The following is an 18,537-nucleotide window of genomic DNA, read 5'->3' as shown; positions in this document are numbered from 1 at the left end:
GTAAATATATTTTTAAATATTTTTCATACGTCTTCACTAAGGTATTCTTTTTCTTCCATAACACCATAGCTGAAAATGATTGTTTTCCTTTACTTGAACACTCAGCCTATTGAAGGCTGTGATTAGCTTCAAGATGCAATTCAAAAACTGGTTTAGGATGAAGAGATTTTATGACAGTTATGTCAATAAATATATTTTTTCTTTCCAGTACATAATTAGCTGCATATTGGATTTTTTGAATTTTCTTTTTTTGACTGTTCAGATTTCTTATAATGAATCACTAGAAAAGTATTACTGGCATAAATTTGTATTGTGTTTACAAATAGTTTGACTAAACTTCTTACCGCTTAGTATTTACATCTAAATATATTTTCTAAAGTTTATGTGCTATTTTAATTTCACTTATTTAAAGTTCCTTACCCTAATGAAGCATATTTATCCATTCTTTAGAAAAATATTTTTATTTTTGGTAAATATTGTCTCTAAATTTTTATTACTATTTTGGTGGTCTCTTATATTTTCAGTAGAAGCTATTAAACTCATAAATTCCTAATCTTAGAAATACAATAAATACAGAATTGACAGATGAATGTAAAAAAGTAAAAAGACACCAAAATATTATTGGACTTACAGATGCGAATATGAGTCACAAGTGTAGATCTGTTCTACTCCTGTGGTTGTATATTTTATTTCTATATGTGACACTTCCCAAATAAATCCAACATCACTTGTGTGCAGTTACAAACTCTAAACACATCACATCTGACATGTTTCACTAATTATTTACGGGTTGCTATGGTATTGCTATCACACTGTTGATCATGGAGAAAATACTTGAGCTGCAATATATATTTCATGTGGTTTTTGACACTGCACATGAAAATACAAACTTACTGATATAGGCCATGAATGCTTATGTAGTAGCTAACAACAATAGCTAAGGATTAATGACAGTTTGAAAAAAAAAAATCCGTTGTCTTTTGTAGACTACCAAAAGAATTTGTTATTGATTCAGTTTAATAGTGGTAGGAAACCTAATCCCTAATCTATGAATTATCATATGTATGCAAAATGCAACTAGGAAAAATAATTAATTTACTGCTTAGTTATAAAAGCTGATATCGATGCATTTGCTTCCAAAAGTATAATGTGTGCAAGTTTCCTATAAAAAGAGGTGCATTCAGAGTACTTGATGTAGGGGCCCTATGAATTTAGAAATACGAACAGAAATCTGCTGTGTTTTGCCATGGAAAATACAAAATAATGTACCTAAGAATAAAAGTTGTGTAGAAGACAAAAAGTTGCATATGAAATTCTGTGCTTCTCTGCTATAGTCTGAGAATTTTCCATCAGTCAAAATGGGTTATTCTTCAGGGTTAATGAAATAAACCTTTTGCCAACAGAGAAGGAGCTTAAAAGCTTTTTTGGGAACTTAGGTTTGTTTCTAAGGATAAGGCAGTAGAAGACCTGTGCAGGAGGTAGATCTGCTTAGATCTACCATAGATCTGGTAGATATGCTTAGATCTCCATAGGGCCAGCTGCTGGAATTACATGTTATTCCTCAGTCACCTGCTTCTCCAGCAAGTCATACTCCCACTGCTTTCTCTTGCTCCCTCCATGTCTGAGTCGTCTGGTGGCTCATGTTCCTTACTCCAGCTGTTTTAGGCTTGGATTTGAAAGCCCATGCTCCCTAAGTAACAACTGACTGTTAATTTTGCATTGCCACCAAGAATTTAAACACCTAGAAATTGCATGTATCTATTGTTCCAAAGGTAATTATGTTGATAGAAATCAGTTTGTTCAGAAGGTGTAATCAGCCATTAAGTTGAAACTTTTATTTTTAATTCAATTAACCAGTTCAGCTAACACAGAGCACTTTGTTTTAGTGTCTTGCATAATATGACCCTTGTCTTGCAGGGTATAATTTTTACTAGAAGTAACATTCTAGCAGGTCAAGAAGAGATGGTAAAGTAAATTATAAGGTGCACCTGCATGTCCTATTAATTGCAATGAACCCTTAAATTCCTTTACTGCATGTTGTTCCTGATTCGAATAAGGAAGTAGTTCTATGGAATTTTTTTTTCCTGAACTCTGAAACCTTTGTGTGTACTCACACACACAGAAACACACACACACACACACACAGACATATGAAATACGCGTGCGCACGCGTGTGTGTGTGTTTGTGTGTGTGTGTGTGTATGTGTATAAAAAAATCTTTCAAAGAATTCCCAGAAAGTCTTGGTTTAAAAACATCCTTATTCTACTGATCAGCATTTAAATCAGTCATTAAAGTAGGAAAACTGCTAGGAAAACTTCTAATGTTTTAAGAGTTGCAGCTCAATTCATAAGGTGATAAAACTGACTATACTTAAAATGAAAAAGTAATCTTGCCAATTGCTCTCTCTTCTAGGAGACAAGAAATCTTTTTTGATTTCTCATTCAAAATACTATGCTGCTCAATAATTTTGCTCTTGGTTATATTGAGTTGAATGCTATGCCTTTTCTGTGCCAGAATTAACGTATTTTAACTTGGATCTTTCTCAGATTTGTCCTTGGGTGCCATCACATGATGCCTCCTCTGAGCTATGCACTTCACAAATGAGTAGAAGTGAGAGGAAACCAGAAAAATGGAACCTGTTGCTGAGAGCTTGGGTTCTGGAATACCTGGTCAGGTTGAGACACAGAGGTTTTATTATGTGATTTGTGGTATAACACTGGATGCTTGATTCCCAAATTTCCATAACTGGAGCAGGGAGGGATACTGCCTCAGAAAGATTCAAAGTTGTGCTTCTGCTTTCAGGATTACAGGAAGTTAGTTTATCTTCATTTTTGTAGCTGCAGTGCTATGGATCTCAGCATAGATTAACATCTGACTCACTCCCACAGAAAAAAATGTTTTGATTAGCTGGTTTTAGATGATTTGTTTTGGCTTGAGAAGTGCATATGACCTCTCAAGTCATGAACATGAACACTTCTCAGCAAAGAACAGTGTAATAAGTGTGATGTTGTGACATTGGTTCTTTTTTGCATGACCTGTGCAACCAAACTCTAAATCTGTGTGTATTGGAAAGAATTCTATCTGCATAACAGTACTCCATAAGAGAACCAGAGTTGTAGTAAATAGATATATTAGTACATGGAATAATCCTGTCTCTAGGAGCATCAGCATTTTTTGTTGTTATCAGTTGCATTTCCAGAAATCTTGAGCAAATGATAATTAAAGAAAATATCCATGCATTATTCCATTAGAAAATCTAAGACAAAATCAAGAAAGGAGGGCTGGGGGGTTTTTGTTTGTTTTTTGGGGTTTTTCTGTCATTTATAGTGTTCATTTTTTTCAGGTATTTGTTTGTATAAATATGTATATGTGTGTGTATATGGGCATAACCATGGTTTATACATAAGTGCAAATATATTTATATTATTTTATTGTTTACACGGTAAATATAAACTTTTACTTTTTCCTCTGAAGAACAATTTGTCACCAGTGGCTTATGTTTGTTTAAACTGTGGGCAGATAGTGCAGAGTAACTTGTTTCTGAGCTTAAAAAAATGAATACTGTTTGGCTCATATGTCTAGTAAATATTAAGATATACTGTTTTAAGAACTAAAACAAATCTGCTGATTTAGAATTCATTCTAGATCTAAACCAGGAACTTGATCTAGAACTATATTGAGATCCTGTTCAAAGCAGCACAATTTTGCCAAACATTTCAATTTATATATAAATTAAAACCAGAATTTTCATGCTCTAAGTCTAGCAATGAATAAAACGTATGTTTTAAAAATATACTTTCTCTTTGGTAAAGGAGGCTGAGGGGAGACCTTATCCCTCTCTACAGCTCCCTGAAATAAGGTTGTAAAGGGGTGAGGTTTGGTCACTTCCCCCAAGGACAAAGGATAGGACAGCATAGAATGACAGGCTGGGCCAAGGGAGGTTTAGGTTGGATATTGTTACAACCCATTCCTGAAGGCAGGGGTATCTGAGTTTCCTGTTAGTAGTTGATCCTTTGGGGCAGATTAGAGTGAAATGACACTCAATGACCAATTATTTGTGTGTACATGGCAGGTTTGTTTTAGAACAATTTGATTGCAATGGGAAGGAGGTTTGTAGCCATTTTGGTCATTATCTATAGAAATGAACCAATACAGAAGTGCAAAGACAACATTTCAGAAAATGTATAAGGAAAATAACGAAAAAGAAAGGATAAGAGTAGATAGTGAAGAAGAAATGCCTGTCAGTGGATCAAGGTGACAAGATTCAATTGTTGTGATTTCAGTGCCCATTGGCCAAAGCGATGATCTCAGTCTTCATCCACTGGGGTGAGGGAAGTCTGCATAACTTAAAGTTCAATACATTCATGTTCAGGTGGGAATGCCCAGGCACCTCCCCTGGGGAGGGGGCAGTTCAACACTGTGGCTCATGCTCAGTCCTCTGGTGCAAGGCTCCACAAATGAGTCTGAGGGCAGTTTGTGCATTTTTGATTGTTTGTGACACCTTGTAAAACAGTCCGTCCTTATCAGTGTAGTTGGGCCAGTTACGCCTCATCAGAAGGGATTAATACCTTCAGGCCTTTGTGTGAGTGTGAATGCCCCAATACTACTTGAGCCAGTTATCTATGGGAGGAAATTGGCATAATAAAAATACTATTCCATCTTGCAGGATCTGCTTTTCATTGCTTAATTGTGATAAGTATTTAATCTTTTATCTTTCCATGCAGGTATTTCTCAGTGTGTGAATAGGTTTGGTTGATAAACTACAAGTATTTTATATAAAACATAATTTTTCTCCTTTAGAAGGGCCCACTCCAAATGTTAGTCCCAAGCATTCACATTCTACCAGTGCTCTTCCCTGCATCTCTTGAAATTTTTTGCCTGCATCTGTTGATAACTTCAGAATCTTTTGCACTAAAGATCATATCTCAGTATATTTATACAGCCATACTGGAAATGAGCAGATGAGTTGTAGATGGAGACAAATGAAGAGTAGACATCTAAAGTTAGGTGTTGTGAATCCCATCTTATTCCTACTTATCAACTGAACCTTACATACTTTTTGTGAATCTTAACACTGAATTATATGGCACAGTTACTAAAATATCTTGTTTAATATGTCCAAGTGAGTCTGTGTCAGTTTCTACAGGTTCAGTTTGGTAACACTTGATGCTAGAATTCTTAGCTGTTGACACTGGGCTTCCCGGCTGTTACTTCAAGCAGAATTTTAGTCTGAATAATTAGCTGCTTTATTTCTGGTGTGCTTGTTTGACACCTACCATATGTAATTTGGAAAATGAAGTTTGGAAATTTAGTTGTGTTGTAAATTACACCTTGATCTTTTCTTTTAAATTACATTTAATGTCATGTTAGAAAGGTGTCAGTGTTTGATATTTTTTGATATGAAAAAATCTGTAGCCCACTTATAAAAATAATTAGTATAAGTTCTAAGAAGTAGTTATCTGTCATCCTTCAGTATGGATAAGCACTTCGATATAAAAAAAAAATGGAAACCTTAATTTCACATTTTTATTCCAGGATAGAGGAAGAAAAGAATATTTTATCAGAATTTCAAGAGGATTTGCACAAGTTGATTTTATGGTTAGAGGAAGCAGACAGCGTTATTTGTACACCCCTTGAACAAGGGAATGAAGACCAGTTGAGAGACTGCCTGAGCAAAGTAAAGGTATTGCAAGCTCTATTCTTAAAATGTCTTACTTTATCAGTTCTACACTGAAGAAAATTAAAAGCTATTTTCTGAAATGGTTTCTGACATCAAATACAGCATTCATATAACTTAGACAAATCAAACCTGGGAATTTCAAAACCCAGGTACGAATATATATTGATCATATTAAAACCAGTAGAGTAATGGAAAATCTACTGATAGAGAAATATCCTGAAACTGGGAAGTTAATCATTATCTTTTCCATCATCATTTCTTAATTCAGAACACGTCTTCATTGTGCTTCTCTATAGGTATCTTGTTAACATTTTATAACTTCTCACTTATTAAATGATATTCAGTATTTCACAAGAGGATCCAGAACTGCATGCATAATTATAAATGTCAGCTCATTAAAATATCACTGCAACATTTTCTAGACTAAAGATCTAGGCGACTTATTTTTAAGAAGACTTAAAAACCCCATCAGAATATTAAATATTTGTTTTTAAGGGCTAGAATATTTTCATGAATATGCTAGAGTTTGATACTGCTGATAAATATATTGAACAGAAATTTCTGTTTAGGTTTTGAAATGTGTTCAGCAGAATGATTATTTTTAATGACTTGTACAATAAATTAAGCTGTAATTGGAAAACGCATATAGCTTATAGAATATATGCCTAAAGGTTTTCCTTTCCTCCCTTGAGGATAAGGACTTAGTTATTCTTTTTTGTAAATCTAAGTTGAACAAATTTAGTTGGTGATGAATAGAGCATTAAATAATCTGAAGAAAACTTCTCAGCTGGTTTTGTCCTTCTCACAACAAAATAAAATAAAATAATAATAATAAAAAACCCAATGGATTATTTAGTAAAAATCTATCTTCAAGTTTCTTTTTCTATAAAAATAGGATAAATATTGTTTCAGAGAATGGAGACCCAACCATGTGGTGAGTTTGTCCTTCTGTTTAGAAGAAGATGACATTGAATTGGTCAGGGAATTTGTGAGGCTCTGTTGTTGAGGATATCAGATCCAAGGCAAAGAAATACTTTTAAGGGGTGCTAGGTGCATGTTAAAATTGGCAGAAGTGATTGAGGGTTTAAAGACTCAATAGATTGTTTAGAACCAGGAAGGCTCCACTCTTCACATGCACAAATATTTCCTATATAGTATTCCTAAGGGATAGATAATCCAAAATTAAAGATGTTAGCATCTCTTATTTGTATCTTGTTTTTACAGTCCACTGTCTTTTGGAGTTGCACAAAAAGGAATGTATCCTAATGGAGCAAATAATAATGCATTACCTTGCAGCATGGCTCATTTCATACTTACCTGCTTTTGATAATAATCAAGAACAAACAAGGAAAAACTCCAGAACAATAAAACCCTTGAAGCAACATTAATCTTATTTGAACATATTAAGTTATTTTGACAATACTTTTTCAGTAACAACATATGTGGTCAAGAAGTGGTAGATTTTGATGCTGCCTTGCATACTCTTTTGGCTTTTTTTCCTTGCTTTCTTTTTTTTTTTTTTTTTTTAACACTCTAGATTAAGAGGTTAAACTGGAGTGGAAGGCTTTTTCCCACATACCATCTGGGTGACTGTTCACAGACTGGAGAATATTAAAACACTTCTCAGAAATTCTTGCTCCATACCATATTATGAGATGATTAAAATTGATATACATGAAGTATTGAGTATCCAGGTCTGGAATTTATAATATAGTAGTGATTAATATCCTGAGAAACCCTGTGTTTGGTCGCATGGAACTCTCTGTAGACTTGATTGACCAATATAGTCTCTTTTGGGTGTTTTTTTTTTTAGCCTTCTACATTCAGAAAGCAACAGTTATTTTGTCTTGAATTGAGTTTATTCCTTTGGCTGATACACAAATCAATAAGGGTCAAGATAAGAGAGCTGAAAATCCTACCACAGTTCATCTTAACTGCTGTATTTGTCTGTTCCAGTTAAGAGTTGGAGATCTGCCGCCCCACAAGGGAATACTGAAACGATTAAATGAAACTGGAGGAATAGCACTTGGAAGTGCATCACTGAACCCAGACAAAAAGCATAAGCTTGAGAGTACACTGAAGGAGGCTAACCATCGTTTGTTAAAGGTTAGACATATTACTGATATAACTGTGATATAAAATTTTAATCTGCAGTGGATATTTGCATTATATATTTTCTGGTAGGTATAATTTTTCTCTGTATGAACAGACATTTGTGTGCATAATGAACCTAAGGAAGAAAAATGGGTACAATGCATTGTTGTAAGAAACAGTGATAGCAAACCAAGACCATTAGTGACTAGAGTGATGATGATGCATTCAAATATACTCCTTAAATTACAGTTCTTCTACTTAAGGGTGGAATGTACAGCATAATTTTTGTAGACTGGTGCTTTTGCTGGAATAGCAAATATTCCAGGCTTTGTGACTCAGGTGTGTAAGAGGCAAATGTTTGATTTTCTTTATGGAAATGTTTCCCAAACCTCTCCTGTACTCAATCCCAAAGTGAGCACTGCAACCACTGTTTCACCTACCACACCACACTTCTTCCAACCCTAAGCATTCACTTCTGTTTTTTGGTTAGCAAAGTACCACAGATTTTGCTTTCTGGGATCTCCATACTGAGAGAAAGAGGGAAGAGAGGACTTTGTTCTGTTTTATTGCTGAAATAGCATATTTTTTTGTGTTGAAAACTGGTGAAAATGTGTAGCAAATCTTCTAAAGAGAGGTAGATAATTTGAGTGTTTGCATGGTAGAAATGAGAGAAAGCATCGTCCAGAGGACTACTACCCAAGGTATAGATTAGTCTTCTTGGAAATGATCAAGGTAGAATCAGTTGAAAGATTTCTGTTCAGACTGATTGCAAAGTCAGAGTCAGGGACAGTAACCTATGGTATCTGTTTGTTAAAGTTACTAGGATGCTGGGGCAAAAAGGAGTAACCCACTGTGTTTAGCTCTGGGGGTGAAAAAACTGAGAAAATAATCTTCTGAGTACCTTCCTGAAAAGTCAAGATGGAGTTTCTGGTCGAGAATAATGCATCCTGGATTTTTTTGTCACCATTTCCATAAGAACCACTGAATTTCAAGCACAGACCTGAGAAATAACAATGGAACTTGATGTGGTACTCTTACTCATTTCTTCCTAACAGGAGCAGTCTGGCAAAGTTCAGAATATTAGCTAATGACTCAGAACAAAAGTGGATAATAAATATAGATTATGTTCACAAACTCCAGGTTGGACACATAAATCATTATTTCAGTCAATGGACAGAAGTATCTTTTTCTCTACAAATGAGCATCTGAAATCAATGTATATAGAAGAGTTCAGAGCACTTCAAGATCAAAATAATGTTATCTACTGGCTGCAGGAAGCATGTACATAGCTGAATTCAGGGACCATGTTAATACCTAAGCTCTGATTTTAGAAAGACAGCATTAGTTTTCAGGAAATAAAAACTTTCCTTTTAATCAGATTACATAAGAATATTTTAAGAAAATCTGCAATTTGTCACTGAATGTAGCATTTTTCTGATTAGTGATATAACTAAAAACTTGGAATTTTCATTTTCTGCTGGCTGATGCAAAAATGCTTCAGGTCTCTTGTCACAGAGCAACCTTGGCTGTTTTTGGAAGTACTTTGGTTTGGGTGAAATATGGGAGACAAAACTACTGTTTAGTGAATCATTACAATTTACTGATTTTTTATATTGTTATGTCTCCTAGATCTAATGTGTCTGGCAAGAAAATTATTCTTGGAATTTCTTACTTGAAAAACTTCATTTACTACCAAAAGAGACTAAACCAAGAAAAGTAATCTTCCATTTGAGATCATTACTTAACCACATAATTTTTATTTCTCTTGTCTACCAATGGAGATGTATAAAACTGAGTTCTCATTCTCCTTTGGTCTCTGAATGTAAAGAATATGAAAAATGCAGTGGTTTGTTGTGGGGTTTTTGTCCTTTTTTTTTTAATGAACTGAAATTGAATTTGAAAATTACAATACTCAAATCCATGCATCTTCTTAGAAGTTGTTATCTTTCACAGGTTTTCTGTTCTCTCTGTGATCTTGACCGATGTAGAAAACAAAACAAAACAAAAAGTCAGAAGCTCATTTTGGAGTTCAGTAAGATTTTCCCAATGATAATGAAGGGAACAGTAATTATTTTTTTATTTGTATGTTATTTGCTACACTCATGATTTGTGTAAGAAGCCTCAATTATTTGTTTCCCTTTCTGCCCAGAAAATCTAGGATCTGAATTAAAAGTAGAAATCATGGGAAAAAATTATGCTAGCCTGACAGAGGAACTTAATGTTTTCTTCATTTAGCTGTAGATATGTAAGCACTGGAAAAACACCACAGATATTTGCTCTGAGCCAAAGCTCACAGGATGGGCACTTTTATATGAGGCAAACTTCTTAGGTCACCTGAGAATGATTCTGTAGTCAGTGGTTTTGATGAGGAAATATTTTTTTGTGTTCCTCAAAGCACAGTAGACAAACATCATCACACAGAGATTTCTCTGGGGCTTTTCTGCCTCCACCTCATCTTAAGAGTGTATCCTATACTTTAATCCTTTGTTTCAAACTGTATGTTTTGTTTTCTGGCTTCTCTGCTGGAAATGAACATGTAACGATCTACCATTTATGATTATCCCATTTTGGAGGATGATACTGTTTTCAAGATATGAAACATACATGACAGTTACATAAATAATGTAAGCTAGGTCCTTATCTGGTGTACACCAGAGTAATTCTGCTTACTTCGGAGAAGCTGGGAAAAATTGCACCAGCTGAGAATGTAGACAAATATCTCCTAATGTTATCACAATTTTTTTTGCCTTGATCTGCAAGCAGGGGAACAGGGGACAACACCTGTGAGTCTTAACCTTCAAGGTGACATATTTGAAATAAGTCATGTTCAAACATTCTTTACAGTCACAGAAACCGTTGCCCTACAGCAATAGAAACCACCTAGAAAAGAAATCTAGTATGAAGGGAATTGTAGTCACATAAAAGTATCTTTTCAGCTTTTACTTCAGAATTGTCTTTGCTTTTGGGTGTTTATATCACGTTCCGATGACCTTGAGAGTAGATACGCTAAGAGTTTTTCTTCCTTTGGATAGTAATAATTTTAACACATTTTTTTATCAAATGGTGATTCAAATAGGCTGTTACCTAATACAGCATAGTTTAAGCAGAGAATGAAGATCAAAGCCCACATTTGAAAGGCATGACTTTAAAATTCTGTCCTGGTTTTACTTATTGTATGCTCTCCAAAGCCACTATTTCTTGTAAATTCTTTGTGAAGTCTTAGTATTATGAAAAATGAAGTGTTCTATGACCATTTTTATGCTTTCACATCAAGAATTTTTCATTTATTTTCAAAGCTTATAGTATCCTCTGCTGTGATGGCCAAGTAAGGTAACCACCTAGTGCTTCAAAGCATAAAAAAGAGTACTCAACACTGGAGTTTGTGATGAATTCAGTTCTTGTCATCTACCACCTGCCATGGCATGTAACAGAACTGTAATGGGTTTCTTACCTTTTACAGTGCAGTAAATGGATTGATAGATTAGGTCTGAGACCAATGAACCATGGAATCAGAGGTTTGCTGGAAGGAGTTTATTACTCTTTAATATTATTCTTGATCTGGTGTCAGCCAGGAGCGATGAGCTAAATTATCTGAAAGTAAGCTGGATGCCAAAATCAGCATTCTCCTCATTTATCCACCTTAGTCTTCACAACATCTACTGTATGTATTATGAAGGTTATTATAAGTGCCTGATGGAGACATTTTGTTTTGCTGCCTTTTAATTTGTCTACTAGTATTAGTTCTAATTACTAGACACCAAAGAGACTATTTCACTGTTTATTGCCACAGCAAATCAATTTGTTGTGCTATGTGGACAAGATAAAAATTAGAGTGGAGTGACATAGCTATAATTTGTGAACATTTTCTGTACCACCAGAACAGGCGTAGGTTGTCTTAGCTTGGTTGATCAAGTGTAGAGAAAAACAGATGGGCCCAAAAGTGCAGAAACACAAAGTCATAACAAGGTTATAGTTCATGTATTATAACTTGCCTTGAGTAGAAATAATTCATAGATTACCTGCAATGACAAAAAATTTCCAGCATGTCAGTGCTACTTAATTCGGGCTCACAGTTGGAACTACTGCAACTGCTACTGTTGTTATTTGTGGTATGGAGGGGAAAATATATTGGAAAATGAACACTACAGTTTAATTTCTGTTCTTTCAATTTGAAATAAGAGTAGTATAACTGGCATTTTGGGGATCAGAAGGTTGACATTTTCCTGAACTTACTTACATTTAATGAATGACCTGATTCCATTAAATATAATAAAGTATTTTGTTATGCTAAATTATCTGTGACACTTTATCATAGATGGCTAATTAAATGTAGTCCACATTGATGTTATCATCACCCATACTCAAAAAATGTCCTCATGTATAGCAAAAATAAATTTGATGTACATGTTCATTGGACAAATGTGGGAATGTCACAAGCTCTAATAAACAAGTATATATAGGTTTAATTAGTTTTGTTTGATTTTTATTAAATTTGTGTATTGTTAGCAGCTAGCATTAATTAAAATTCTAAAAGCTAAACAAAGAAAAATATTTATGAAATACAGTCAAGTCATGCAGGGGTAAAAAACTATATTAAAAATTGAGGCTATAAAAGCACAATTAAATACCTGTGTGTACCTATATGCAATCTATATCATGCTATCTTACATACCAGCTTAAAATTTCTTATTATTCTTGTTTGCCTTACAGATCCAGAATATATTAATCATATATATTTAAGTTATACTAAGTACTTTGAATGCAAGAAGTACTAATTTTCAATACATATGTGCTGACAGCTACTTTAAAGTAATATTGATGCAGCTAAATTGCTTGACATCAAATATGTAACTTCAGGCAAATCCTTACACATCTTTTTACAACAATGTTCTGTGCATCTGAGAGAGATTTCACTTGTAATGAACAATGCTCAGGTAGTACTGCACACCAATCAACAGCAATGGTTTGGGCTCTCTAAAACTTCAGTTCCAAGACAGAAGCTGACACTGTCTGTCAGGTTTTTCATCCATCTCTATTAAGGAAGACCATAGGGGCCTAAAATCAATGTTTTATTCTTTGCTGTTTACAAGATAAAGATTGTACTTTAATTATATAAACCTGTCTGTACAACAACATGCCTATGTAATTAAAGTTCCCACAAGTGCAATAGTCTAAAATAAAGTTAAACTTTTCCTCAACCCTGGATGTACACACAGACAGGGGAAGGAAAGGCTGAAAGCAGCACCAGGGAAAGGCACCCGGGGGTCCTGGTGGATGGAAAGTTGAATCTGAGCCAGCAGTGCCCTGGCAGCCAGGAGGGCCAAGCGTGTCCTGGGGCATCAGGGACAGCACGGCCAGAGGGGCACGGGAGGGGATTGTCCTGCTCTGCTCTGGGCTGGGGCAGCCTCACCTCCAGTGATGGGGGCACTTTGGGGTGCCACGATACAAAAAAGACATTAAAGCTGGGAAAGAGCACCCAGAGGAGGGCGGTGAGGATGGTGGAGGGTCTGGAGGGCACAGAGATGGTGAAGCCGTGTGAGGAGGGGCTGAGGGCACTGGGTTTGTTCAGCCTGGAGGAGACTGAGGGGAGAGCTCAGTGCAGCCACAACTTCCTTGTGAATCCTGATGGTGTCATGTTGATCATTTTCTTCTGGTCTTCTCAGTGGCAAGGGTCCCATGAAACAGAGTTCCATGGATTAATACATGTCCAGGCCAAGTGGGAGTGCTCAGGTGGCCCCCAGGGGAGAAGTTTGACACAGTCTCTCACAACAGACTCCAGATCTGCTGTACCGCTTTGCCTCATGTGCGCAAGTCAGTCCTTAGGAATGAATATGGGGGACACTTTGGGGGTCTTCCATGGTGTCCTCTGACACGAATGTCCCGTGTTCATGGCCTTCTTGGGGTGGGGGTTTTTACAACTGAGCCAGTGTGTGTAAGGGAAGATAGTCTTGTCACACACCCAAAAATTCTCGTTCTCCCACCCTGAACCCATCCAGAGCTGATTCTGAGCACAACTGCCCAGTTTGGCTTTCTTTGTGGGTAAGTGTAAGCCCTTAACCACTGCAGTCCCGCACACAGCTGTGTGTAACCTGAGGGATATATGTGGTACTTTCTGCTGTAAACCAGGGAACAAACATTTAGGGCATTTTACATTTATTTTAAAATATTTTTTCTGTCAGAATAACCTTTAGTAAGAATTACTGAAAGAACTAGAGTATAAAGTCTTTGTGGCTGCTTTTGGGTTTCAAGAACTGAGTTAAGAAAAAAATGCAAAGAAAATAAATTCCTGGGCTAGATTATTTAGCAGAGATTTAAAGTGGAGGAACTTGTGCTCAAAAATGTCCTTGACGAAGGAGAACAGCTGAGAGTGGAGAGCAGAATGAATGGCAATTAGTTACAAGTATTACATATAAAAATGCAGATATTCAGAAGATTGTGATATACATGATCATATTACCATGGAGGAAAAACAAAGCAAATCTTTGGGGTGGGGAATATGTTTGTTTGCTTTTTAAAAATCTAGACAGACAGATGAAGCAGAAAACATATTTGGAGCATTGGGTTTTTTTTGGACTGCTTTAGTTTTCTGCATTGATGGGGAAAAAGTATTTTTTAAATAAAAATAAGAAAATATTACAAATATTCCTTTGAGAAGTTTTTGAAAAAACAAGACCAAATAAACACCTCCCAAGGTCAGGTCCTGGGAGCCTTGCAAGCACACATGAAATGCTATATGCAAAGCAAATAAAATTCTTCTGTATATAGCAAATAAAATCTGTTATACATATTTTTAGTAGCTAGCTTTAATCTTCCTCTAATAATACAGTCTTTACTCTTTGTCAGAGACACTATGGTTCATAAATATTCATGAGTTTAAAGGAATTATATAGATTTTGTTTTAAAGTCAATATTGAGTTTGCTAAATCAAATGGCTCAGTTAATTAACTAAATGGCATCGTAAACTGATCTGATATAAAACTCTTTTGTACACTGATTGTTTTTCATGAAGAAATGATGCATATAAACCAACTTTTCCCTCTTAATTTTAAATTGTTCTTTAGTACATGATCTAGGGACGATGATTTTGAGCAGATCAAACTTTCTGAATAGTGGCTGTAAGAATTTCTGTTTCGTGTAATCATCTTACAAGTGCTATGGAAGTGTCAGTTATGATTTATCAAGAAGTCTGGATTGAAGTTTGCATTTAATAGTTGTTATGACTTCAGTTATTTCTTCATTATCCAAGTCCTTCCTTGAATGACGTCAAACGTGCTTTTAGTCCAGTTTTGCTCTGGGCTGATTGCAGTGTGGTCAGTCACTGTCCCCTCCTAATATTTGCATTTTTTCAGGAATGGAATGGTAAAGAAGAAGCTACTGCTTGATTTACATTTAGTAAGCGAAGCAATTCATAAAGAAAGCTTCCTCAATTCTTCATACAGAATACTTAATTTTTCTCTATGCAAACAGTTCTGATTTTTTTAAACCTGACACTATCAGTTATCCTATATTTGAAGCCCATTATCATGAAGTGCTTTGTATATTGAAGTGACCCTCCCAAGGGGAGCATACAAAACCAAGATTTTTGGAAGTTTTCACAGATATCCCACAACATACTTTTGCTCATGTTTATTGCAGTTTATCTTTAATCCACTCTCAGATTCCTCAACATAAGTTCCATTTATATGTGCTGTCCTATTAGAGTTTGGTGAGACAGCAAGAAAAAGGGGTACTCTAGCATTGCAGGAAAGAAACTGACATATTTTCACTGCTGTTAAAATGCTGGGATTTGGGATTTCTTTGCTCTCCACTTAACACTAAGAAAATTCTTCATATTCTTTTTTGAAAAATTACATGTTGGCATGTCTTTATCTATATTCTAAAACAGCTGGGTAATAATTGCATTGTTTTCTCTTTGGTCATTTCAGGTAAACAGGGAAAGAGGTTGATTTGCAAAAGAGAAATGATGTTTGAAATTAGGCATCAGTCACTCAAAATACAATATGTCCAAGTCATTTCAGTGGCTCTCCTTACTATTATTTATAGTGATGACTTACTAGTAATATAACTACTCAAGTTAATTCATTTGCAATAAGATTTCTGACTTCTGCAAAACTATTCCCCAATATTTGATATTTCTTACTTACTGTCTCTACCTAAATAGTTTCAACTTTTTCATTTTGAGCATTGTTCTTCAGCTATAAGATTGAGCTGTAACTCCACAACCATTATTTTAATTGACACTGCTTTAATTTAATCTGCTTTCTGGATATTTATAATAATTAAACAGAATGGGCAAAGAGAATATGGTTTTACATCAGGTGGCATACTTTATAAAAATCCTTCCTTTATACCTGTAATCATTAAGAACTGATATTCCTTTCCATCTGCAGCGCTCTAATTCATCTTCTAGCGCATGCACACAACTGTGTGCAGACTGAAAAAATAACTATCTAAAGCTCAAGTGAGAAATAGTGAAAAATTGGAGCAAGGGAAAGGATCGAGGAGATCTAAACTGCCAAGATGAGCATAGGTAAGGTTTTTCACCAAAGTAATCAGATTGAGGTAGGCATAGAATCAACAGAGTACTGTGTTCTTTAGGCTACTTATGGGGGAAAATCATGCAAGACATCAGGTTCAGATGCAACAGAAGCAAGCAATGCAAGTAATTTTAGAATACATATGAAGAAATTGAAACACTTAGAATGAAGACCTAGGTTTAGAAAGTATGCAATTATTCCAATTTCAGATATTCTCATGTTTTGAGAGATGTTACCTTTTTTGGGCTGGCAGTTTTTTGTGGATTTTGTGTGCGTATGTGTTTTAATTAAAAGAGCAAAATTTAGACTAAGTAAAAATTTTTATGTGGAAAATAGTCTGATAGTTTCAGGTTAGAATAAAATTTAATATTGTAAAGACCAGTGTCAGTTGGTAAAATTAAGCTCTTCTGCTGTTTCACAATTTAGAACTTAAATCTTTTCCATTGTTCTGTCACTAACCTTCCAATTAATCTTACTTAATTAGCACTTGAACTAAAGTACAAAATTTTAGATGTATCACATGGTTGGAGATTAATGGTTTGACACACAACATTGAAATTATATAGTCCTTTGATGTTGAACTCAGATATGTTGTCTTTGAAAGTATAATCCATATTTTTGGTGTTTCCACTTGCAAATTTATTTTGCATCTTTGGTTTCAAACCAAGGCATATTGTCAATGTTGATCTGGTGCGATCAAAGTTGAAAATGTTTAATTTTTACTGAAAGGGACAACCCAGATTTTTAGAAAGATGTTCCAGCTGAAGTTATCTTTTATTCCATTCAATTTTATTTGCACCCTGTATTCCTTGCTTCATCAGGCATGTGTCAGTGCTAGGCAGACCCTGGGGAAAGCATTTCATGTTTGCCATGCTTTCACTCTGCTGCAGGTGCTGCCTTATGGCCACTGTTCCTTTCGGTTGTCACACTTAGAAAAGAGCTTCAACCATCCTCTGACAAAACTTAGCTGTCTTTCTTGAATAGGAGGGAAAGACATAAGATACCAAAGGGAATGAAAGTAAATAAACACTGGATATTTGCCCCAAGACAACAAGTGAATAAAAGGAGGATAAGGCCCAAAGCAAAAATATAAAAGAGAGTACTGAAGTGGGACACTAGCTGCTGCTCATTCATCTCTGGAGGCATCCACAAATTTGTAGGAACTCATTCAGAGAGCCCAGAAACAGCAGCTGTGGGACTGTTGTAGTTCCCACCAGCATTGGAATCCCACCTCGGAGGTGAAGCTCCTGGAGCTGTGAAGAAGAAGAAGCTGGAAGGATGTGTGTAAAACAGTGGGGAAGACTCTTCAGGGTCCTATCTCCACATATATTCCTCTGACACACAAAGGACATAAATCTGAACAGACAATCATCATGTCCATGTCCATTACTCCATGGAGATTTTCCAATTTATGCTTCTGGTGAGCTGCAGAATTAGCTCAGGAAGCAATCTGTCCCCCCAGAGACAGTCTGCAACAGTACCTTGGCTTGATAGGCAGACTTGTAATTACCTTAAACTCATCAGGCTCTAATTTGATTAGCCACCTTGAAGGCTTTATGCCAGAGCTTACAAAATAAAAAAAAAATAAAAAAAAACCAAACAAACCACAAAGAGCTAGCAAATGAAATCCCTGATAACAGAATCTAAGGCTCTGATTCCCACACATGGGGGGATGTATGTGACACATGGATTTTACAAGGAGTTGCCTTGCTAATGCTTATCTGTAGCCCTGAATTGGTGAAAGTTCTTTATGTATTTACTGTTGTTCTATTTTCTCTTTGTGGTAAAATTAGGTATAAATTACCATATATAATTACCTGATTCATATTTACAAAAGAATTTTTATTTTTATATTAAAATATTGTAATCCTATATTTTTAGAGCAGGAGACAATTTGTAAGAAGAGGCTACATTTGCTTAAATTACAGTTTACTTCTCATCATAGATGGGATATATAAATATTTTGGAAACAGTGGCTAAAGCACAGCCTGTCACCAAAACTTAGTCATTCATCTTCTGCTGTTCTGGATGGAATATGCCTTAGTATATAATTGTTTACTTCCCCGTTTCTCTTCCTCACCTGAATATCTATACAAATTTTTCTTTTTCTCTCCGGTGTTACATCCAAAATACTCGATTAATGTTGATTGGAAGCAGATTAATTTAAATTTCAGATCTTCAGAAGTCAGCTTGGATTTTTATCTGCCTGTGACCACCTATTTGCT

At 35.4% G+C, this 18,537-nt stretch overlaps 1 protein-coding gene across 2 annotated transcripts in view; it reads left to right on the top strand.

Annotated features, from left to right (window-relative positions):
• The window catches only part of DMD (dystrophin), a 767,992-nt gene that overhangs the window by 391,124 nt on the left and 358,331 nt on the right, over positions 1 to 18,537 (top strand). For both annotated transcript variants that reach the window (XM_062488103.1, XM_062488102.1), the window contains 2 exons: positions 5,537 to 5,684; positions 7,638 to 7,787. In XM_062488103.1, coding sequence (XP_062344087.1) covers positions 5,537 to 5,684; positions 7,638 to 7,787 — 298 coding nt within the window. The remainder of the gene's footprint in view (positions 1 to 5,536; positions 5,685 to 7,637; positions 7,788 to 18,537) is intronic.

This window comes from Cinclus cinclus, chromosome 2 (assembly GCF_963662255.1).
Source record: "Cinclus cinclus chromosome 2, bCinCin1.1, whole genome shotgun sequence".
Taxonomy (NCBI): Eukaryota; Metazoa; Chordata; class Aves; order Passeriformes; family Cinclidae; genus Cinclus; species Cinclus cinclus.
Note: the sequence above shows the minus strand (reverse complement) of the source record. Positions and strands in the feature narration are given on the sequence as shown.